We start from the raw sequence: 20211 nt of genomic DNA, 5'->3' as shown, positions 1-20211 counted from the left end.
ACTAAGCTAAAAGATAACAGAAACAAGTCTGACATTTGATTGGATTGATTGAATTTACTGTATTGAAATTTTTGGGTTGTCACATCATCCCCCCGTTAGATGGAATTGTGTCCCGTAATTAGCTTTCTTAGCAGTACTACTGGGGTTGTGCTCCTCTGATTGGCAGAATACACACTCGTAGACCTGGAAACTTTGCCCTAATGTCAATGATAGGATTCACACCTGGTCCATCTATCATTACTTCGTGTATACAAATCATATATAATTAAGATTAGTAAGCCGGTCGGATGTGAGACTCTGCCCCAGGTCTACAACCAAACAAGGAACAAGAGGTAGGGCGGAAGCACACATACTAAATCTGTGTAATCATAATCATATACCACCCTCACGTATACACTTCATAGTGATAGGTGGGTTGTATTCGTCCTTAGCCTCTGTGCTTGAACTTGATCTGTTGAACGAGTGGTATTTCGGAAAGGTCTGCTGAACATACGGCGGAAAGGTTTCGAAGGGAAAAGTACTCTTCGCATGAGTACTTCGGGGTTTTTAGAATATGAGGGACAAAACTGAAGTCTAGGTCGGACTGTCGTTACGAATGATGAAGGTTTCGTGAATTTAACGGTCAAGGCGATATAAACATATGAACTTAGTATGTTGAGGACCACGCCAACTCATGACGAATGATAGCAACGGACTCTTTACTGAACAAAAGTTTGGCCGATTTGAAAGAAACGTCTGTTATACAATGATGTACCCCTAGTGTGCTCAACAATGTACTCTGTGTATACTTTCTAGTGTTTTCTGTTTTCCCCTTGATGTTACCACTTCTACGTATTGTATCGCGATAAGCGAGTACATACTGTGAAAGTGCTTTGATAACTAGTGTCGATACTTTATACTTTGATCCTCCTCGGTACCACTACGATCTCCCGTAATATACAAGTTATGAATAATTAAGATGAATTAGACAGTCAACTGAGTAACTCTGCCTCAAATCCACAACCAAACAAGGAACAGGAATTAAGGCGGAATCACTCACTCTAAGTCTGCAAAATCTTAGCTATGCACAACCCTGATGTACATACTAAGCCATCATAGCTTCTCTGAACGGATCTTTTAGTTCTCTTGAATACTGTGACTTGTTCCGATAAGTGAGTTACTTTAATTACTTTTAAGTGTTTTCCCCAAGTTTTAATCTTATACAATTATAAATTAATTTTTAAAGTAATTACTATTTTGAAGACGTGCCAAAACTTCAAAAGCGGGGTTCCTCGTTGCTCCATTATGTCTTGTCGTTAGATTCATCCATTTCCTCCGTTTCCTCCCTCTGTTGGGCAGTCTCTCTTGTCATGCCCCATTTCACCACATGCATGACATACCTGAACTATACCAGCATCGGTGGTTGAAGTGATGTGCTGAGTCGGAGCTCCACAGAAACGGGCTCCTTCGTCTTTCCTCCCTGTTGGACAATTCCTCTTAAAGTGTCCAGATTTGCCGCACTTGAAACAAGCCAGGTTTACTTGGGGGATTGGCCGTGTCGGCGCCCTCCAGAAACGGACAGTGTGCCCTTTCCTGCTGTAATTGCTACACTGTATTTCTCGGCAAGCTCCGTTGTGGTGAAAGGTGCATTTGTCGCACCTCGGAAGGCTTCCAACATATCGTTTGACGGAGGTGGTAGTGGTAGATGAAGTGTCAGATGTTGTGACTGCTGTTGTGACCGCAGGGGTAATCACGGGCTGTCGCCTCTGGGTAAAACCTTGAGCCGACTTGTTCTTCTGCCTGTCCCAGAACTTTCGCTTATTGATCTTAGGCTTGTGGTCTGGGGTGTCCTTGTCAGCAGACACTCGCGGGTTCCCTTGATTACTATTGTGATTAGCATAACCGGCATCGCTTCCGCTTCCGCTGGTGTTATTAGTATTAAACTGTGCCAGAACGGCTGTCACAACAGCTGTGACCGCAGCCTGAAAAGGAGCAGAGTCTATTTGCATAATTGGTGCTTCGCCTGCCGGTGGGTTCCCTCCTTGTGAAGACATGAATCTGTTGCATGGCGAAGAATGATCTCGTGAGTAATGATGGTCATCACTAGATGCATTCCAACATATTAATTACACTTAATGGTTTCACACTTTGCTGGACTATTCTCAATGTTTCTGACAACATTCCTGAGATGTGCCCATGGTGGTGAGTGGAAGTAGGTATTGTACTAGTGATATTTAAACTAAGTTATCCCTGGTCTGAGTGTATCTCGTTCTGACTTTCATAGGGTTCTGGAAACAATTCATAAAGGAGTCTATGTAAAATAAACTTTATGAATCAGAAGTGGATATCCTCGAATGAATATCTATGAATTGAATAATTGTTATCAGTTGCACGAAAGAAAATAATCCTAACACATAATGTGGGCAGTGTCTCCACTAGCTCATTAAGTTAAACAAGATTATTATTTATTAGTGTGATGCATAATACATTTTGGTTACTTCGGCCGATCCTTCTTTGAAAACTTCTCATTAACTTGCTCTTGTTCCCCCTTGACTCTTTTGTTGACTACTATGAGGAAGTGGTTACATCTATCTGGGTTCGTCGTGCGAGAATGGAAGTGACTAAAGAATCTATGAGATTAAGCGAAACATTATGGGGTGATCCTTACAGAGTCCTCCTATAATTGCATAATGTATACAAGTTGTATATAATTTAAGATTAAATAGACCTTCGAATAAGTGATCCTACTCCAAAACCACAACCAAACAAGGAACAGGTAGTGAAGCATAGATCACAAATTCTAAGTCTATAAAATCTCAATTATATAAAACCTTGGAAGTATACACTCCAAAATTATAGATCTATCTGTAAGGGTCTTTTTAAGTTATTTATAGTGCCTAAAATACTCCTATAGTATTTTAATATAATGAACTTGGTATGTTTTAAACTTGTTATCGTGTTATAGTATCATAAAATACTCCCTTAGTATTCTAACTTTATGTACTGATCTAGAAATCCCTTGAATAGAGTTAGGTAAGTATTGAGACTGTTGCAACACCACATCACTCCCAAACACATGTCGGTCACATCTCGAATGAATATAGTTGATCAGGCTATATTGATCCTAGCTATGATTACATAACTGTCCAGGTTTGACCGCAATGTTCAACCTTTAAATACTTCTGTTCTGTTCTTCTTGTGATACTTGTTCTAGTATGTATATATGTATAAGCATGTATGTATACTTTTCTAAGGTATTGTTATATATTTAAAATATATTATTATCCAGAGAACTTCGGCCCCATTGTATTTATAGTTGTATATCTTTTATCGGTTGATATACTTAGTTCACTATAAACAATGCTCTGATACCAATCTGTCACACCCCAAAACCGGAACGGAAGAAACGTACGGGGGCGGAGGACGTCATGTTTAGTATCACAAGTCATGCATCATAGTAATCAAAGAAATAAACAACCATTTCATTAGAAAGAAAGTGTTTACAAAGTATGTGGTTCACATAACATAGACTACAAAGTAAATAACAAAACAAGACATGAAGCTTATTGTGCTCCATCTTCTGAATCCCAGAGCGCGTACTTTTCTACTGGTCTCCTGAGAATACAAGTTATTTTGAAAGCGTAGATCAGCATTTAAGCTGGTGAGTTCATAAGATTTTAGTGATGTAAGTAAGCTGTAAGTAAGTTGTAAGTAAGTTGTAAGTTCTTTTAAAAAAGTTCGCCTGTTCCTCCAGAAAATCCTATATTTCCTTTTTTGATGAAAGATAAGTAAAAATGACTCTACAATCCTTTCTATGAGTACTAAATGGATGCAAGTTATATAAAACCCAGAGTAAACAAACAATCGATTGTGTGTATCTTCCCTAAGCCCACAACCAAACAAGGAACAGGAAATGAGGCAGAAGGCACACATCCCGTTGTTTGTTAGATAATCGTTGTATATAACCCTGGCGTATTCCCTTGGTACTCACGGAGTTAACTGTAATAGTTCCTTTATAATTTGATGAAAAGATTCTTTAAGAAAACCCTTATTTCTTTTAGTAAAAATGGTAACCACAATAGTTCCTTCTATAATCACTTAGTTTATACTAGCTATATATAATCTAATATCGAACAAATAGTTAGTTGTGTGAATATGCCCTAAGCCCACAACTAAACAAGGAACAGGAAATAAGGCGGAAAGCACACATCCAACTACCTATCGGATATTAATTATATATAACCCTGATGTGTAAACTAAGGTATTATAGAATTTACCACTTAAGGTCCTTTAAGTTATACTGGTTTAATAAAATGGATTAAACCTTTACTGCTAATTTTCTAGTTTTGTTTACCAAATGTTCTATTTGAAAAGTATGTTTTGTACTAGAAAACGGTGTATTGAATTAGTATACTACGACTTGGCCCATACCTGGTACTCCTTATGATTACTTGATGTATACGGAATATATATCTATATATATATATATATATATATATATATATATAGCTAAGATCAAATAGATAGTAGGCTGGGTGAATCTGCTCCAAGCCCACAACCAAACAAGGAACAGGAAATGAAGCGGAAAGCACACATCCTACTACCTGTTGGATCCGATTAATATATATTCCTGATGTATAAACTAAGGAATCATAAAGTTAGCATTATAGGCCCCTTCCTACTGAATATACTAGACTCGACTGTTCTGTTTGTCGCTTGTAAGTTTTCCCTAGTTTATAACTATCTTAACTCGAAAATAGTTTGCATTACCTTTCAAGTGAGAATATCACAATATGAAAGTAATGGGAAAATGTAAGTACACAGTTGTCCTTTAAATTGACAATCTGAAGTACTGGTTCCCTTAAAACAAGTATGTTTTATTAAGGTCATAATGTGATGAGTAGTACCCATACCATACGCTCTCCCTGCAAGAGATTCTGGTAACCAAACACGACTTCAGCAAATGAATTGTTAAGCCGTGTAAATCTCACATTAAAGTTATATGATCATGTATACCCAATTTATTATCACCTTTTGTTTAGAACAATGAGTTAGTGATTATTGGTATAATTAGATCCTGGTTTGTTCTTTTGTTATAGTATCTTAGTATGTTCTTTCTGTTATCGTGTATTGTATCTTCCTCCCTGTTTCTCTTTATAGTATGTTCTCTATGTTATCGTGTATTGTATCTACCTCCCAGTTTCTCTTTATAGTATGTTCTCTCTGTTCTAGTGTCTAGTGTGAACTTAACCTCTAAACTATACCTATTATAGTTTACTAGTATCTTTACTTTGAACTGTTACTAACTTGAAGAAAAGACTCATTTTATCTACTAAGTTATGATTGTACTTTAAAAACGGAGTTTTATAAACTATAAAGTAACATAACTTAAAAAGAGTTTTTGAAATGTTTTGATCACTTATAAATACATAAGCAATCCTTTAAAAGCTGTTTATAGCAAAACATTTACACAATTATCATTGTGTTCAACTTGTATCCCCCCCCCCCCCTTAAAAGCATTTAAAACGGTTAAAAGGTTGATTATAGGGGTATGAACTCACCTTATGTGGGTGATTTAATCGAATATGCGCGTAAGGATGAGAAGTTCCACGAATGAATTCCCGAGACACAAACGAGTCCTAATGACATATAATGGCATATATTGGCATGAATTTAGTGTTTAAAGCAACTAACATTCAAGGAAACACCCTTAGAGACTAAGAAACACTTGGACCAAGTGTTAGAATCACATGTGATTCATCAAAGGGGTGTTTACGGCCACACATAGGTGTTTACGACCATGATGTTTACAGCCATGATGTTTACGGCCATGATGTTTACGGCCCTTGGTGTATACGGTCGTAGAGTGTACGGTCAAGGGGTTTACGACCGTACACTCATGGGAGGACTTGCAAACGAGGTGTTTTATGGTCCTATCAAGCATTCAACAAGTGCTTTCGATTCTAGGCTCAAATATAAGGGAGTTTAAGGGCCAAAACATCCACCAACACAAGAGTTTACGGCCATGCAAGGGTTTACGGTTGTAAACTCTTGATGCTCATGTATTTTATGATGATCCAAGGCTAGAATCAAGAGTTTAACAAGTCTAACTAGGAGATAGAAGAGATACGCACGTTTTTGAAGCTTGGGAGGGGGTTTACGGTCCAAGAACTAGTGAGTGTTCTTGGTGAAAGTGTTGAATTACTTGAAGATCTAACCAAAAAGATGATTTTCATGGATGAATCAAAAGATGCTTACAAGGCCAAGGAAGAATAACAAGAAGGATGGATGAAATACTTACAATTTTTGAAGATCAAGACGCAGATCCTTATGATACTTGAGAGAGAATTCAAGTGTTCTTGAGGTGAAAGTGTAAGAAATGAAGAAAAGTGAAGGAATATGATACTAGGGGCATGAGTTCACGGATGGCAAGACTTTACGGCCGTAAACTCCTTGAGATGGAGTTTATGGCTTGAATGATGTACAGTGAACTCAAGCAGATACTTCCTAACACTCATTCCTTGGATGTATTAGGTATAGAACACTCAAACAGACTCTTAACAAAGCTAAAAGATAACAGAAACAAGTCTGACATTTGATTGGATTGATTGACTTTACTGGATTGAAATTTTTGGGTTGTCACATTTTCTCAATAGCAAATCACACTTTTCTTGGGCCTTATGGTAATAACTTTGAATATTACCCATATGTTTCCGGAATGAGCCTTTTTTACTCCAATTGTCAAAGCCTTCGGTTATAAATGCATCTCTTCCACCTTGTTCCCCTACCATATCTCCAAACAAGTAGCAACAAAAACAATACACCTTCTTATCTTTTATGCTATATTCTAACCATGGAAAATCAGTAAACCATTGCACAACAAAACGTCTTGGCTTATTACTAAATAATGTATATTCAAAATTATGCCCCTTTGGTTGACAAGGCCCTTTAATCAAATATGCCCTCCTCATTTCATCCCTTTGATTAGGATTATAAGATGTAATCTTTGGCCTATCCCCCGGGTCCGAAGGAAGATCATTCAAATCAAAAGATTGTGTCACTTTTGGTCATTGGTTGATTAGTTTGTGGAACTTGAGTAGATTCATTAGATTGTGTTTCTTGTGGTTTTGGCATTGGTTGATTAGTTTGTGGAACTTGATTACTTTCATCAGCCCTATTTTTTTTGGAAGTTCCTTCACCATTGTTGTCTCCAACAACTAAATGTCTTTTGAAAAAACTTTTAATAGCAACCTACAATCAAAATATATGAACTATAAACTTGATTTCAAGTTTCAACAACAGTCAACAAATAACAACCTAGAATTAAATTATCAATTATGAAGATATATCAACTATAATCTTCATTCCAAGTTTCAACAACACATGAACAAATAGCAATCTACAATAAAAATATATCAACTATAATTTGATTTCAAGTTTCAACAACAAATAATCATTAAGTATTAACCCTAAGTCCCTAATTTAACAAAGTTAATTGTTAATTTCTAATTTTTCAAACATAATAACAAAAAGTTAGAATTTGAATTAACCTAAATACATAATAGGGATGAGTATTTTGGTTATACTTACTTGTTTCATTGTGATGGAAGAGCCGAGGAGCGGAGGAGGTGCCCAGAATTTTGCAATTGATAATGGTTAATGTTCCAATGTCGACGATCGCAGCACCAAGGGCAGAAGTCAGAAGACGATTTCGATTTGGAGCTTGGAAGTCGACAATTGAGAAGTCGACTGATGATTGATGAATCACGAAGTAACGATCCAATAACCCAAGTCCCAATACCAATTACGTCCTTTTTTTTCTTTTATTGGGCTTAATACCTCTTTGTTTTAATAAATTAATTGGTGTGGGCTTAAAATTTTTGGACCATTTAAGCTAATTTGTATTTTGGTCCATTTAGAAATAACCTAAAATTTTTTAGGGTAGCCCATTTTTTTCCGATATAAAACCGCAACATATAACGAATTTTTCCAAAAAAATTAACACTACTAAATTTTTTATGAGGGGTATCCCGCGATACCCCGGGATCCATAATGGATCCGCCATTGCTTGTTTTAAGTTAATTTTTAGTGATTAGGTTAATTAATTAAATTCGTTCCCTATGTTCGACCCCAACTTACTTTACTATGTTATACACTAACTAGGTACGCTGCCTATTGGTGCAATAATAGATAAGTAGTTAGGTTATAAATTTAAAGCTAGATAATGTGATATCTTTTGCATACATCAATCGTGGTCATGGCTCTGTTAATTCTTATGGGGTACATTATGTTATGAACTCTACCAGAGAATACAAAATGAAGAATGTGGTTGTTGTTGATAGTTCTAAGAACTTGAGGGGGTGGGGGCAGTGGCGGAACCAGGAATTTTGATATGGGAGTACAAACATTGGCAATATATATTACATGTAGTTATCCAATATCGGACATTAAAAACATGTTATAATCTTTTTAGTTGGGGGTACAATAACATAAAACATGTTTACAAATAATATTTTTTATATATAGAAAACATTTTTTTTGGGGGTACTGTAGTACCCCAACGCCACTGGGTGGGTTGGGGGGGGGGGGGGAGGATTGTGTAAACCAGGTTCATGATGTGGATGGCTCCAACACAATTAACGTTTCCTCATGTTAAGTTTATTTTTCTTATGGAGGTTTGTGCTGTTATGGAGGTGGTTTTTGTGGTTTATCAAATGTTACAGAGCTATGGGTTGCTGGATTTTTTTCAAGGTTTATGTTGATTTGGAGTTGGTATCTTGAGAGACAAGTTTTATCTTTTTTTTTTTTTTTTTTCGGTGTTTTGTCCTATTTTTATCCTTATTTTTGGGGCTTGTTCCAACAATGGCTGATTTCTTTTGGTTCGATCTTTGAATGAAGTTTGTGTTTGTTGATTGGGAAGGTGGCTATTGGTTTGGGTTTAAGTGAGGTTTTTCTTAAGAGTCAGGAACATTTTTGGGCTATTGGTTATTTTAAGTGGTTTAGAGTTTGATATTTGGGTTGTAGTACTAGTAGGAAATGGTCAAGCCAGTGGTTATGGAGATGTTGGCTTAGTTGTTTTAGTTCAAGGGTTGTAAGTTGTATTTGTATTCTTTCATTCTTTATTAATAAATTTTGCCAAGACTTTGTCTAATTCAAAAAATATGTAGGAAAATGGTAAAAAAAAAAAATAGGAGGTTCTCTTATAGAAGCTTACAATGTCTAATTACAATGATTGATATATTCTTTTAGTAAACTTATGTAATACACAAGTCTCACGTAGTTATAATATTAAAAAGTTAAATACAGTTTAACGAGTATTTCATGAATGGTTCTAGTTTGTAGACCGATTTCATAAATTTGTGTCGCTACAAATTTTAAGAGTAAAACTAATGGGCATCAATGTAATTATTTAAAAATAAGTTATTGATTTTCTGAGTTAACTCGGTAGAGGGTCGATATTGACCGAATAATAGTTTTGGGCGGTTGGCATTTGGCATTACTGGAGTGGGCCCTTAATCTATTGCAATCGTCATCGATATCCACACATTAAAGAGTTATACAACTTAAACCGTAACCCATCCAGTAACATACCCCTATCCTCCAAACATGTATGAGAAAATTGTCATTCTTAGACTTTGAATTATAGCTCAAAGGCAAACTTAGTCCCCCCACTTCATCTTCAACTAACTATCATAATTCATTTATTGGAAACTCCCATGAATATCATAAACTCATTTTGAGTGTAAATGGTTAAAAAAATGATTGAACATAGGGCTAGAAAATGTCATTGATGTTAAAATCCGGTAGCAATTGTATTGTAAAAATCATATGAAATCATAGAAAAAGCTAGTGATCATGAGGTCAATGACATTTAAAATATGTAAGGGTCTATTTTATTTATTATTTAGTAGTTTTTGAATGTAAAGAATGGTTAAAAAACATATAAAACTAACGACAGGAAAATCACTTTGGGAAAAAACTTGGTTTTGGAACAAAAAATCGACACCGACACCGACACCAGAAACGATTTAGGCTATCACAATCCGATTTCTGTTTCTACTTTTACCCTTCAACTGATTCCCAATCCGGTTTGGACCGGATCCTTGTAATGCCAACATTACAATGTTCATTTTAAGAATAGATAATGCATGCTAAATTTTGTAAGCAATAAATATATGGAGGTCAATTCTAAAACTTTCAAAACTAAAGGGAGTTGAAGTGGAATTTAGCAGCTTTTATAAACACGGATTTTTCGGAGTGGATCAGATCGAGACGATTGATACGTAGGTCTGTGCAGCAGACTCGACGACGCAAAGATTCTGCAACTCCATTCACGCCCTTTGCGTTCGAGGTTCGTAGAATCACACATAAATACACACAATCACATCGATACTTATACGTTTTAGGTGTATGTATATGTTGATTTTACGAATTTATCTGTTTATCGTATTGACAATTGAAAACCCTAGGTCAACTATCATCAAGGAATTTCAATTCCCTTAGTTCCTAATTCAGTAAATCAAATTAAGACCCTAGTTTCTTTCAAATCCTCGGAGTTGTTTGTTATATGGATTTGGATCTTTTCAAGAAGAGCTTGGATTCGGATATCGTGAAGAAGAGTTTGGATTACACTAGAAAGAGAAAGAAATGGATTCTTCTCATCGGAGCGTTAGGGCTTTCAAGTTACGGAGCTTTTAGGGTTTACAACTCACCTTCTGTGGTGAAGAAGAGGGAGAGATTCGCAAAGGTTTTAGGCTCGTTAGCTTCAATCGCTGAATTACTTGGTGATTCTGCAGAGACAATAGGAGTCGTTTCAAAGGACTTGAAAGAATTCATACAATCTGATTCAGACGAAATCCCAAACAGTCTGAAGCAATTGTCGAAAATCACAAGATCCGATGAAGTTTCAGAATCTATCATTACTGTTACAAGAGCTTTAACTGTGGGAATCTTGCGAGGTTACAAAGTTGGGGAAAGAAAATCCGATCCAGGTAATAGTTTTTCAGATAGAGCTTTAGATAAAATCTTTTCTCCTTCTGGATCTGGTTTCGCCTCCATTGTTGTTGGAAGTTTCGCTAAGAACATGGTCATGGCAATTTACACCGGAAATGGAAACGAATCAAACACCTCAGGAATCTCAGAAACTTCAACCTCTATCCAGAAATTTGTCGATGTAATCGCAGAAGAGAAATGCAAGAAACTAATCGGCGATTGCATCCAACAATTCGTAAGCACATTAGTCACAGTTTACCTCGATAAAACCATGGATGTAAACCCATACGAACAAATCCTCTCAGGTTTCACAAACCCTAAACACGAAGAAAAAGCAAGAGACCTCTTAACTTCCTTCACCAATGGAGCAATCGAGACTCTCGTAAGAACATCCCACCAAGTGATTACAAATCCAGATGCAAAAGGAAAAGAACTGGTTTTAAACGGAATCAAACCAAGAAAAAGTCAAAGTAATTCAGGGTTTGTTCACAAAATCTCTTCAACTTTAGCAGTTCCTAGTAACAGAAAGCTTGTTCTTGATGTAACTGGGCGTGTGACATTTGCAACTGTAAGATCTTTCTTGGAGTTTTTCTTGGATCAATTATCATCAGGTATGAAAAGAAAAGTTGATGGAGTTCATGATGAAGCCATTGATAAAGGGCGTGAAGTTTACAGGTATGTGAGTACAAAATCATATACTGTTATGACTATTTGTCTTTCTGTGTGGTTGCATGTGTTAAGTAGTCCATGGAGTTTTTCATCTACATAATTTGTGGTATGAAATGATGAAAATGAAATTCTTTAGCTTGAATTTAATCAATTTATACGAGATACAATACATGATTATATGTATATATTTGTTAATTGAACAGAATGTACTCATTCTATATAATGTAGTAATTTTATCTTGATATAGTTTTGAATGTTAGGGTTCTTGTTTTGAACATTGGAATTTGATAGATTGTTTGTATGTGAACATTTTTTGAGTAGGACTATAATTGAAACAATTATCAAACTTATGGACTTATTTGTTAAAAAATAAGTTGGAATTAGAGTGCAAATTTTTGTCAAACACGTGGACCATTTATGTAATTTACTCTATTTTTTTTTATTAGGAGGACCATTTATGTAATTTACTCTATTTTTTTTATTAGGACTATAATCGAAACAACTACCAAAATTTTGGACACATTTGTTAAAAAAATAAGTTGGAATTAGGGTGCAAACTTTTGACAAACACATAATCCATTTATATATTATGAGAAATTTCATCAAATACTATTTTACTCTGTTTTTTATAAGGAACATAATCGACACAACTATCAAACTTTTGGACTAATATGGTAAAAAGGTAAGTTGGAATCAGGGTGCAAACTTTTGACAAACATATAAACCATTTATATAGTTTACTCTATTTTTTATTGGGACAATAACCGAAAAAACTACCAAACTTATGGACTAAATGGACTAATTTGTTAAAAAGTAAGGTATTATCTTGATAACATATGTATATATATTTTTTCCAAATGACAAGATTAATTAAGCAACTAGCAAAGCGCTAGAAAAAAGAACAATAAATAAACAAATTTAGTTAGGGTACTTTAAAAAAGAATTTCATCGGGTTCTTTGAGTTGAACAAAAAAGAATTCAAAAGTAAAATCGGCTAAATATCATAAAAATCGTAAGGCTACTACAAATTAAGTAATGACATTCTTTATATAGGAATACTTGATGTACAAATATACACATGTTGAATTATATGTGACAAAATTTGACATTTAAGACTCGTACGACACTAGAGAAAAATCATGTGACAAAAATTGACATTTAAGACTTGTACGACACTAGAGAAAAAGGAAATAATGTTATACTCAAAGAACAAATGTTTTCATGGTTTATTTATGTCAAGATGCTTTCTTATTAATATGATTTGCAACCAAAAAACAAGTTCTTTTCTGTTTAGTATTTTATTTTTGCTTTTATAGTAGCGACTATGTAAGGTTCGCCTAATAATGATATATTTCTCGTTAACGTATGAACATATATGAGCACTTGATCGATTTTGATCAAATGACAAAATAGACGGGGTTAAATGTCAAAAACTGGTCTTAAATGGAAAAGTTAAATGGTTTTATATATCAACAACTAGCAAAGTAGATAGAAATAAATAATAATAACAAAAACAACAGATAAAATTTGGGCTTTGATGGACCATAAATTTCTTCCTACAACCAAACTATATATATACGGGAAATTCAACAATTGAATAAAAAATTCTCTTTTTTTCAAAACTATTTCAACCAGACATCAAAGCATTCCGAAAGTTCGATAAGATCCAATGGATCATAGTAATTGTGACAATTTCAATATCCAATTTCTATAATCCCAACGATATTTTATGTTACAATCTCTCTCGTTCAAATGCATAAAGTCGATGAAATAATTTTTCAAATGATGCATCTCTATTCAAACTTCATCCCCAAAAGATGTAGTTTCTCTATTTCCCTTTCTTAAAATCCAAAAACAAAATTATTCTTTTTTCATGCAACTGATTAATTGAATTATTAATTCTCTTCCAAACACTATGACCACAAATATTCCCATCCAATTGTATGACATCCCCATCGTGACCATGAATAGCCTTGATGAGAGTCACCCACAAGGCTTTTTTTTTATCTTCATTTAATGGATCTCCATCTCTAGTTTGGTAATAAGGCATAATTAAAATTGAAGATAAATGACGAAATATTGCAGACTATATGCCTACGGAACTCAGACACGTGCAATTCACGTGCAATTTCAACAAGGAACATCAAAATATTTACATAGAACTTGATATAGCTTGTGGTCTGAACCTAGTGATCCGACGATTTCAGAATTCAAAAAAATTTGACGGCGGGCAGAAACGACAACAACGTTCTTTCATCATGACGGAAGACGATGGATGGCAAAGGGCGGGACGAACGCAGAGAAGAAACGTATTCAATCGAATAACTAGTGATAGGCAAGAGAAATTAGGTTCTATCTCATCAAATGGAAAGTCAGTGAGTGCAATTTCCAAAAGTATCTACATTACCAATTTCCCAATTTCAGTTGATCGACTTCATTTATCGAAGATGGTGACTGTTGTTGATGTGTATATATCACCAAAATTGTCAAGGTTTGGTAAAATATATGGATTAATTAGGTTTGCTTTGAACGCTGATGTGGAATCCATTGCTAAGAAGGTTTGTGAACTCTGGATTGGTTCAATTAAATTGTTTGCATATTCACATGTGCATGCTCGAGGGGTAACTAAGACTAGACAACCACATGTGTTAGGCCCGAAACAAAAAATCGTAGGTCCATACAGGGAAGTCCAATTATAAGTCCTATGCAACGGTGGTAGCTCCAAAAATAAGATCTGTGATTGAAAGGTATTCGGATGATTATGTTTTTGACAAGAAATACACATAGAAGGTAGTTATTGCTAAAGTCAATGTAACATCTTGATGTTGATGTATTTCCATTTTTAACCCTAAGTATGGGAATTAGTTGCATTTTAGTCCTTGATATGAGAATTGTGGCAAATTGAACAAAAATGACATTTTTGTAATTTTTGGGACTTCACCATGTACGCTAGGCGTAACCCTAGGTACGCTGGGTGTACGTGCCGAAATCCCAAACCCTAATATTTAGGGTTTCAACCTTTGCAATCCCTAATTCGTTTTTGAGCATTCTTGAGCCATTTGTGTGTTTTGGTGTTCATAGAGGAAGAAGAAGGAAAAGAGAACAACTTAGAAGCTTGGAACAACCTTGGATTTGGAATTTTTGCACCTTCATACAACCCTAGAAGATATAAAGTTCATACCTTGATGCTTATTTGGTTAGATCTAGCTTGTATGTTGTTATTATGTGCTTTTGTCCCCAATCAATGATGTTCTTGAGTACGACATGCTCTAGACCCAATTGGATTGTCCTTCCAGACGTTTTGGAGTGTCTAAGGTCATAAAAATGCAATCTTGATTGTTAGTTTCCTTCCATGCATGATCTAGGTTGTCTTAATGAGTTAAGAAGTTAGGGTTTTTGTTATTGGGAACTTGCTAGCCATGCAATACCATAAAGTTGGAAACTTTATGGTTAAGGAGATTAGTTTAGGGCTAGATCTGAGAACTGGATGAAAGAGCTTAAGGAAATAAGCTCTTAATAGAAGGATTTAGTGAAGGCAGCGTACGCTGGGTGTACCAGGTCAACATCGTGTTTTTTGGTGAAACTCGTGTATGCTTAGCGTACAAGCTGAGTACGCTGGGCATACTCAACTGTGTTGACTAAGGGTATTTTGGGTATTTTGAGTTGTATTTGAGATTGGTCACTATTTGATGAATAGGTGAAGGGTAGAGCTGATATTCGGAGCAGAGACCTATTTAACTATTTGTTCGGACTGAGAGGTGAGTTTTCCCCATTGTACTTATGGGTTGAAGGCACCAAGGCCAACCAATTGGATTTGGTATCCTGTTTTATTATGTTTTGTTATGCTAAGATATGTATTGAATGGTTATGTAATTAGACTCGTAGATCTGTAGGACTACCTGTGTTTTTTGGTTGTTGTTTGATATTGAATTATCGACATGTCATTGTAACATCCAAAAATTTCAGATAAAATTTTTCATTTTAAATTCATTCCAATCATATGATAATCATATCAAAACAGTCAATAGTATATCATAGTAAAATGTTATCAGAGCACAAAATCCCAAAATCACATGATGCGGAAAAACATAGGTGGTTGCAGTGCGATCAGGCCGAACCCTTCCCCTTCGAGTTGGAAGTACCTGAAACATAAACTGAAAACCATAAGAATAAAGCCTAGTGAGTTCCTCCAAAATACCCCATACCATACATATATAATAGTAAAAAAAACATACTGGGTCTATTTTACCCCTTCAATATCTTTCAACCAGTACTGGGTCTATTTAACCCCCTTCGGTATCTTTCAACCGGTACTGGGTCTACTTCACCCCCTTCGGTATCTTTCAACTGGTACTGGGTCTATTTCACCCCCTTTGGTATCTTTCAACCGGTATCGAGTCTATTTCACCCCTACCACTAACACATATAATCATAACAATAAGGGTCACAAAGACATAAAGCAGATACATGCATAACTGGTAATTGTCACGAAGACCATCATCACACTACAAACACAATCTAGTGGGCCAACATTGGTGCCTTTGACCCATGGATACAATTAATGAAACTCACCTCAGACTGAAGATATCAAATCACACTCAGGCTGCTGACTCGTGAAATCCTCTCACTAAATCACAAGTAAGAAACCCTAATTAGAAATTAGGTCAATAATCCAACCCATGAGCCCGAACCCTAAATCCTTACTTTAAGGGCACCAAGGCTGCTTAATCCTTGCCTTATTGGGCCTACCCCACCAAGGCCTAAGTCCAAAGTATCCTAAAAGGCATTCTAGGTCCAACTAAAAGGACCCTAAGGCCCAACGTGGGCCAAGAGCTCCCTGATGGCCTAAAGCCCACTAATGACCTGATACCACAATTAAACCTAAGGCCTAAACTCAATCAAGGAAAAAAAGCCCATCAAATTCTGAGCCCAAAACGCCCAAGCTCACAGACGGACGTACATGCGGTGTACCTGGCTCGTACGCCCAAAATACGTCGTTGATCTGGAATCGGGGTGCTAGCCCAGTACATCAACGTACTTACGAGTATGCCCAGCGTACTAGTTGGACAACCAACCTTCTCGAATTGTCTTAACCCATTAAGATTTTGACGACAAATTTCAGATCCAAGGTCAATAAAGTGTATTAAGCCATAAAGTTGCAAATTTTATTCTTTTGCATGCCTTAAAAGGGTCAAATATTGAACTTTATTACACTAACTTCATGAAACCACCTTCAACCCTTGCATGGTTGAACTTAACCCATCAAGACTCAATTTTTATGCTCAAGGGACATCAGAGGAACTATGATCTAACATTATTTTCTTTTGGAGTAGCTTATACTCTCAAGAACCACCTTAAGGACCATAATATGAAGAACATAAGCCTTATACTAAAACTAACACATGGAGTCATCAAGGTAGGAGCTTTTTACCACCAATAAGCTACAAATGATGAGAAACCTCTGGATCTACAAGCTCTTTCTGGTCCAATGCTTCTTCACAAATCTTCTTCTTCTTTACTAAGCACCACACACACATACACACACAAGCTCAAACTTTATGGAAAATGGATTAGGGTTTCGATATATGGCTCAAGAGGCAAAGGAGGCTGATAAGGCGAAGGAGTTAATGTGTTTAAGTAGGTTGCAAACCGTAAAATTAGGGTTTGCCCTTAGCTCGCGTACGCCCCTCGTATGCATGGGTACGCCCAACGTATGCAGGGGACACCCCCGTTTCGTGCTTGCATGGGAGTACGCGATGCGTACCTTGTGTACGCCCATCGTACTCTGGTCTAGTCCTTGAATAATAAAAAATGATTGCAAAAGTTTTAGCCTGGTGATTCGAGTGTTACAATTCTCCCCCACTTGAATAAGACTTCGTCCTCGAAGTCCGATGTCGTAAATAACCTTAGATAATGCTCCCACATCTCTTCTCCAGGCTCCCACGTCCACTTGGAACCCTTCTGGTGCTGCCCCTACACTTTCACCAACCCCACAACCTTGTTACTCAAGGTTTTCATCTTCCGGTCAAGGATCACCACCGGTCTCTCAATGTAGTTCAGGCGGTCATCCACCTGAATATCTTCCAACGGAACCAATATGGAATCATCAGCCAAACACTTCTGCAGCTGAGAGACGTGAAAAGTACCATGAATCTGACTAAGCTCCTCCGAAATATCTAATCGATACGCTACACTGCCCATCCGGTCTACAACCCTGAAAAGACCAATATACCTGGGGCCCAACTTACCCTGCTTCCTGAACCGGATGACACCTTTCCAAGGTGACACCTTCATGAGTACTATATCCCCGACCTGGAACTACAAGTCTGACCGACGTCTGTCTGCGTAGCTCTTCTTCTGACTCTGCGTTGTTTGAAGTCTACCCCGAACCTGTTGAATCATCTCGCTCGTCTTAAGTACCACCTCGGTACTCCCCATGACCCGCTGACCGACCTCACCCCAACATATTGGGGTCCTACACTTCCTCCCATAGAGCATCTCAAAAGGAGGTCGATCGATGTTGGCATGATAACTGTTGTTCTACGAAAATTCCACTAACCGAAGATATGTATCCAAACTACCGCCAAAATCCAAAACGCATGCCCGCAGCATATCCTCCAATGTCTGGGTGGTCTTCTCACTCAGACCATCTGTATGTGGGTGAAAAGCCATGCTGAAGTGCCAGCGAGTACCCACATCTTCGTGGAATCTCTTCCAAAACCTGGAAGTAAACCGAACATCCCTATATGAGACCACGAAAACCGGAACCCCATGGCATGCCACAACCTACCGAATGTAGATGTCTGCCAATGTCTCCGAAGAGCTACTCTCCTGAGTCGGGATAAAATGTACGCCCTTGGTTAATCGATCCACGAGACCGATAACAAATCCACTCTGCACCGTCCGAGGCAATTTAGTGATAAAATCCATCGTAATCTCTTCCCATTTCCAAACGGGAATATCTAATGACTCCATTTTTCCGTGGGGCGACTGATGCTCATCCTTGACTTTCCTACAAGTCAAACACCTCTCCACATACCATGCCACATCCCACTTCATACATGGCCACCATTAATTAGGTTGGAGATCTCTATATATCTTTTTCGCTCCGGGATGAATAGAGAATCTCAACTTGTGCACCCCTTCCATCAAAATATGCCGAAAACCACCCTAATATGGAACCCACACCCTTTGATGAAGGGTCAATAACCCCCGACTATCATAATCGAATGAAGCCACTTGTCCCACAATACGCTCACTCTTCCAGTGCTCTGAAGGGTTTTTGTTGCATAAATATATAGTTTTTCACAAGAAACCGGCAACGGAAGCTTTAAAATATTTTATAAATTTCGAGTATGACAACAAAACAAATTATCAATGATCCTTTTAAAGAGGTTAGAATGATATTACAACAACCATAGGGTGTTTAGAAATAACAACCTTTGATGCCTTTGGACCCTCTTGGATTTGGGGTGTTGAAGTAGATGGCAAGAACAAGAAGCTTGATCTTCTCTACAAGTAATCCACCAACAAGAATAAGGTACTTAAAATGCTAGTTTTCTTCTTGTATGACTTTTTTCTTTAAGACTTAAGTGCGTAAAAAATTAAGCACTAGAAGGAAGACACAAAGTAAGCACTAAAAGATTAAACACCAACTTCAAAAGTGGAGAGAGGCTCTCCCTTAGGTGCTCTCGGCTTTAGAGAGAAATAGAGAGGAGAAAGACCAAAAAAAGAACTCTTCTCATTTCATGCACAAGAGTCCCCTTTTATACACCCATGCAAAGTAAAGTCAAACCATTAAAATACTCTAAAGTATTTTAAAGCATAAAGTGAAATGGGGACAAAGTATGGACACCAACTTGGGAAGAAAACACAAGCAATCTCCCGTACACTAGGCCATTTCGGCCATGATGACTTGGAAGAGACAAAAATTGTCTCCAACTTTATTAAACATGGTAGAGTATGTCTTTAACTTAATCATGGTTAACCAAAGGGCCCAAAACTTTGTACATGACTTATTATATGATACCATATCATATAATGACTAGTTTCTAGTTTCTTTTATTATTATTTTCATAAAACAATATGTCACACCCCCAAACCAGAACGACGGAAACGTCCGGGGGTGGGTGACTTCATGTCAAGTATCACAACACATGCATTATAGTAATCAAAGTACAACAACCATTGCATTAATAATGTATAAATTTTTACATAGGCGTTTAAACATTGAACATTCGACATCAAAAGTAGATAAAGTAAAAGACAAAAGACGCAGCACGACACTAGCCTGTCTTCTCAAAAGCTCTGGGAGTGTACCTGTCTACAGGATTCCCTGAGGATACAAGTTATTTTGAAAGAGAGTATCAACATTTAAGTTGGTGAGATCATAAGTATTAGTTTCATTTATGGTTACCTTAGTTTTAAGAAAATGATAAAATGAGTTCCAGAAAATCCCCTTATTTTCTATTACAACTGAAAAGTAGTTTTAATACCATAAAACCGTTTCGTATATGTGTTATTGTACTTATAACATAGTATAACATAATTTTAACTCACCATAAAATTATA

The 20211-nt window shown here is 36.7% G+C and overlaps 1 protein-coding gene across 1 annotated transcript; it reads left to right on the top strand.

The window, feature by feature from the left end:
* The first annotated feature begins 10247 nt into the window (after nucleotides 1-10247).
* On the top strand, nucleotides 10248-11886 carry LOC145166899 (protein PHLOEM PROTEIN 2-LIKE A10-like). The gene is made up of 2 exons (XM_079085948.1): nucleotides 10248-10330; nucleotides 10449-11886. The coding sequence occupies exon 2, from the start codon at nucleotides 10547-10549 to the stop codon at nucleotides 11738-11740; it is 1194 nt and encodes a 397-aa protein (XP_078942074.1). The 5' UTR covers nucleotides 10248-10330; nucleotides 10449-10546; the 3' UTR covers nucleotides 11741-11886.
* Nucleotides 11887-20211: the final 8325 nt, after the last annotated feature.

The sequence above is a fragment of the Lactuca virosa genome, chromosome 3 (assembly GCF_052849685.1).
Source record: "Lactuca virosa cultivar CGN04683 chromosome 3, Lactuca_virosa_CGN04683_v6, whole genome shotgun sequence".
Taxonomy (NCBI): Eukaryota; Viridiplantae; Streptophyta; class Magnoliopsida; order Asterales; family Asteraceae; genus Lactuca; species Lactuca virosa.
Note: the sequence above shows the minus strand (reverse complement) of the source record. Positions and strands in the feature narration are given on the sequence as shown.

What these genes read in the sequence shown, in the direction of transcription:
- LOC145166899 (XM_079085948.1), top strand. Translation starts at nt 10,547, where the DNA reads ATGGATTTGGATCTTTTCAAGAAGAGCTTGGATTCGGATATCGTGAAG.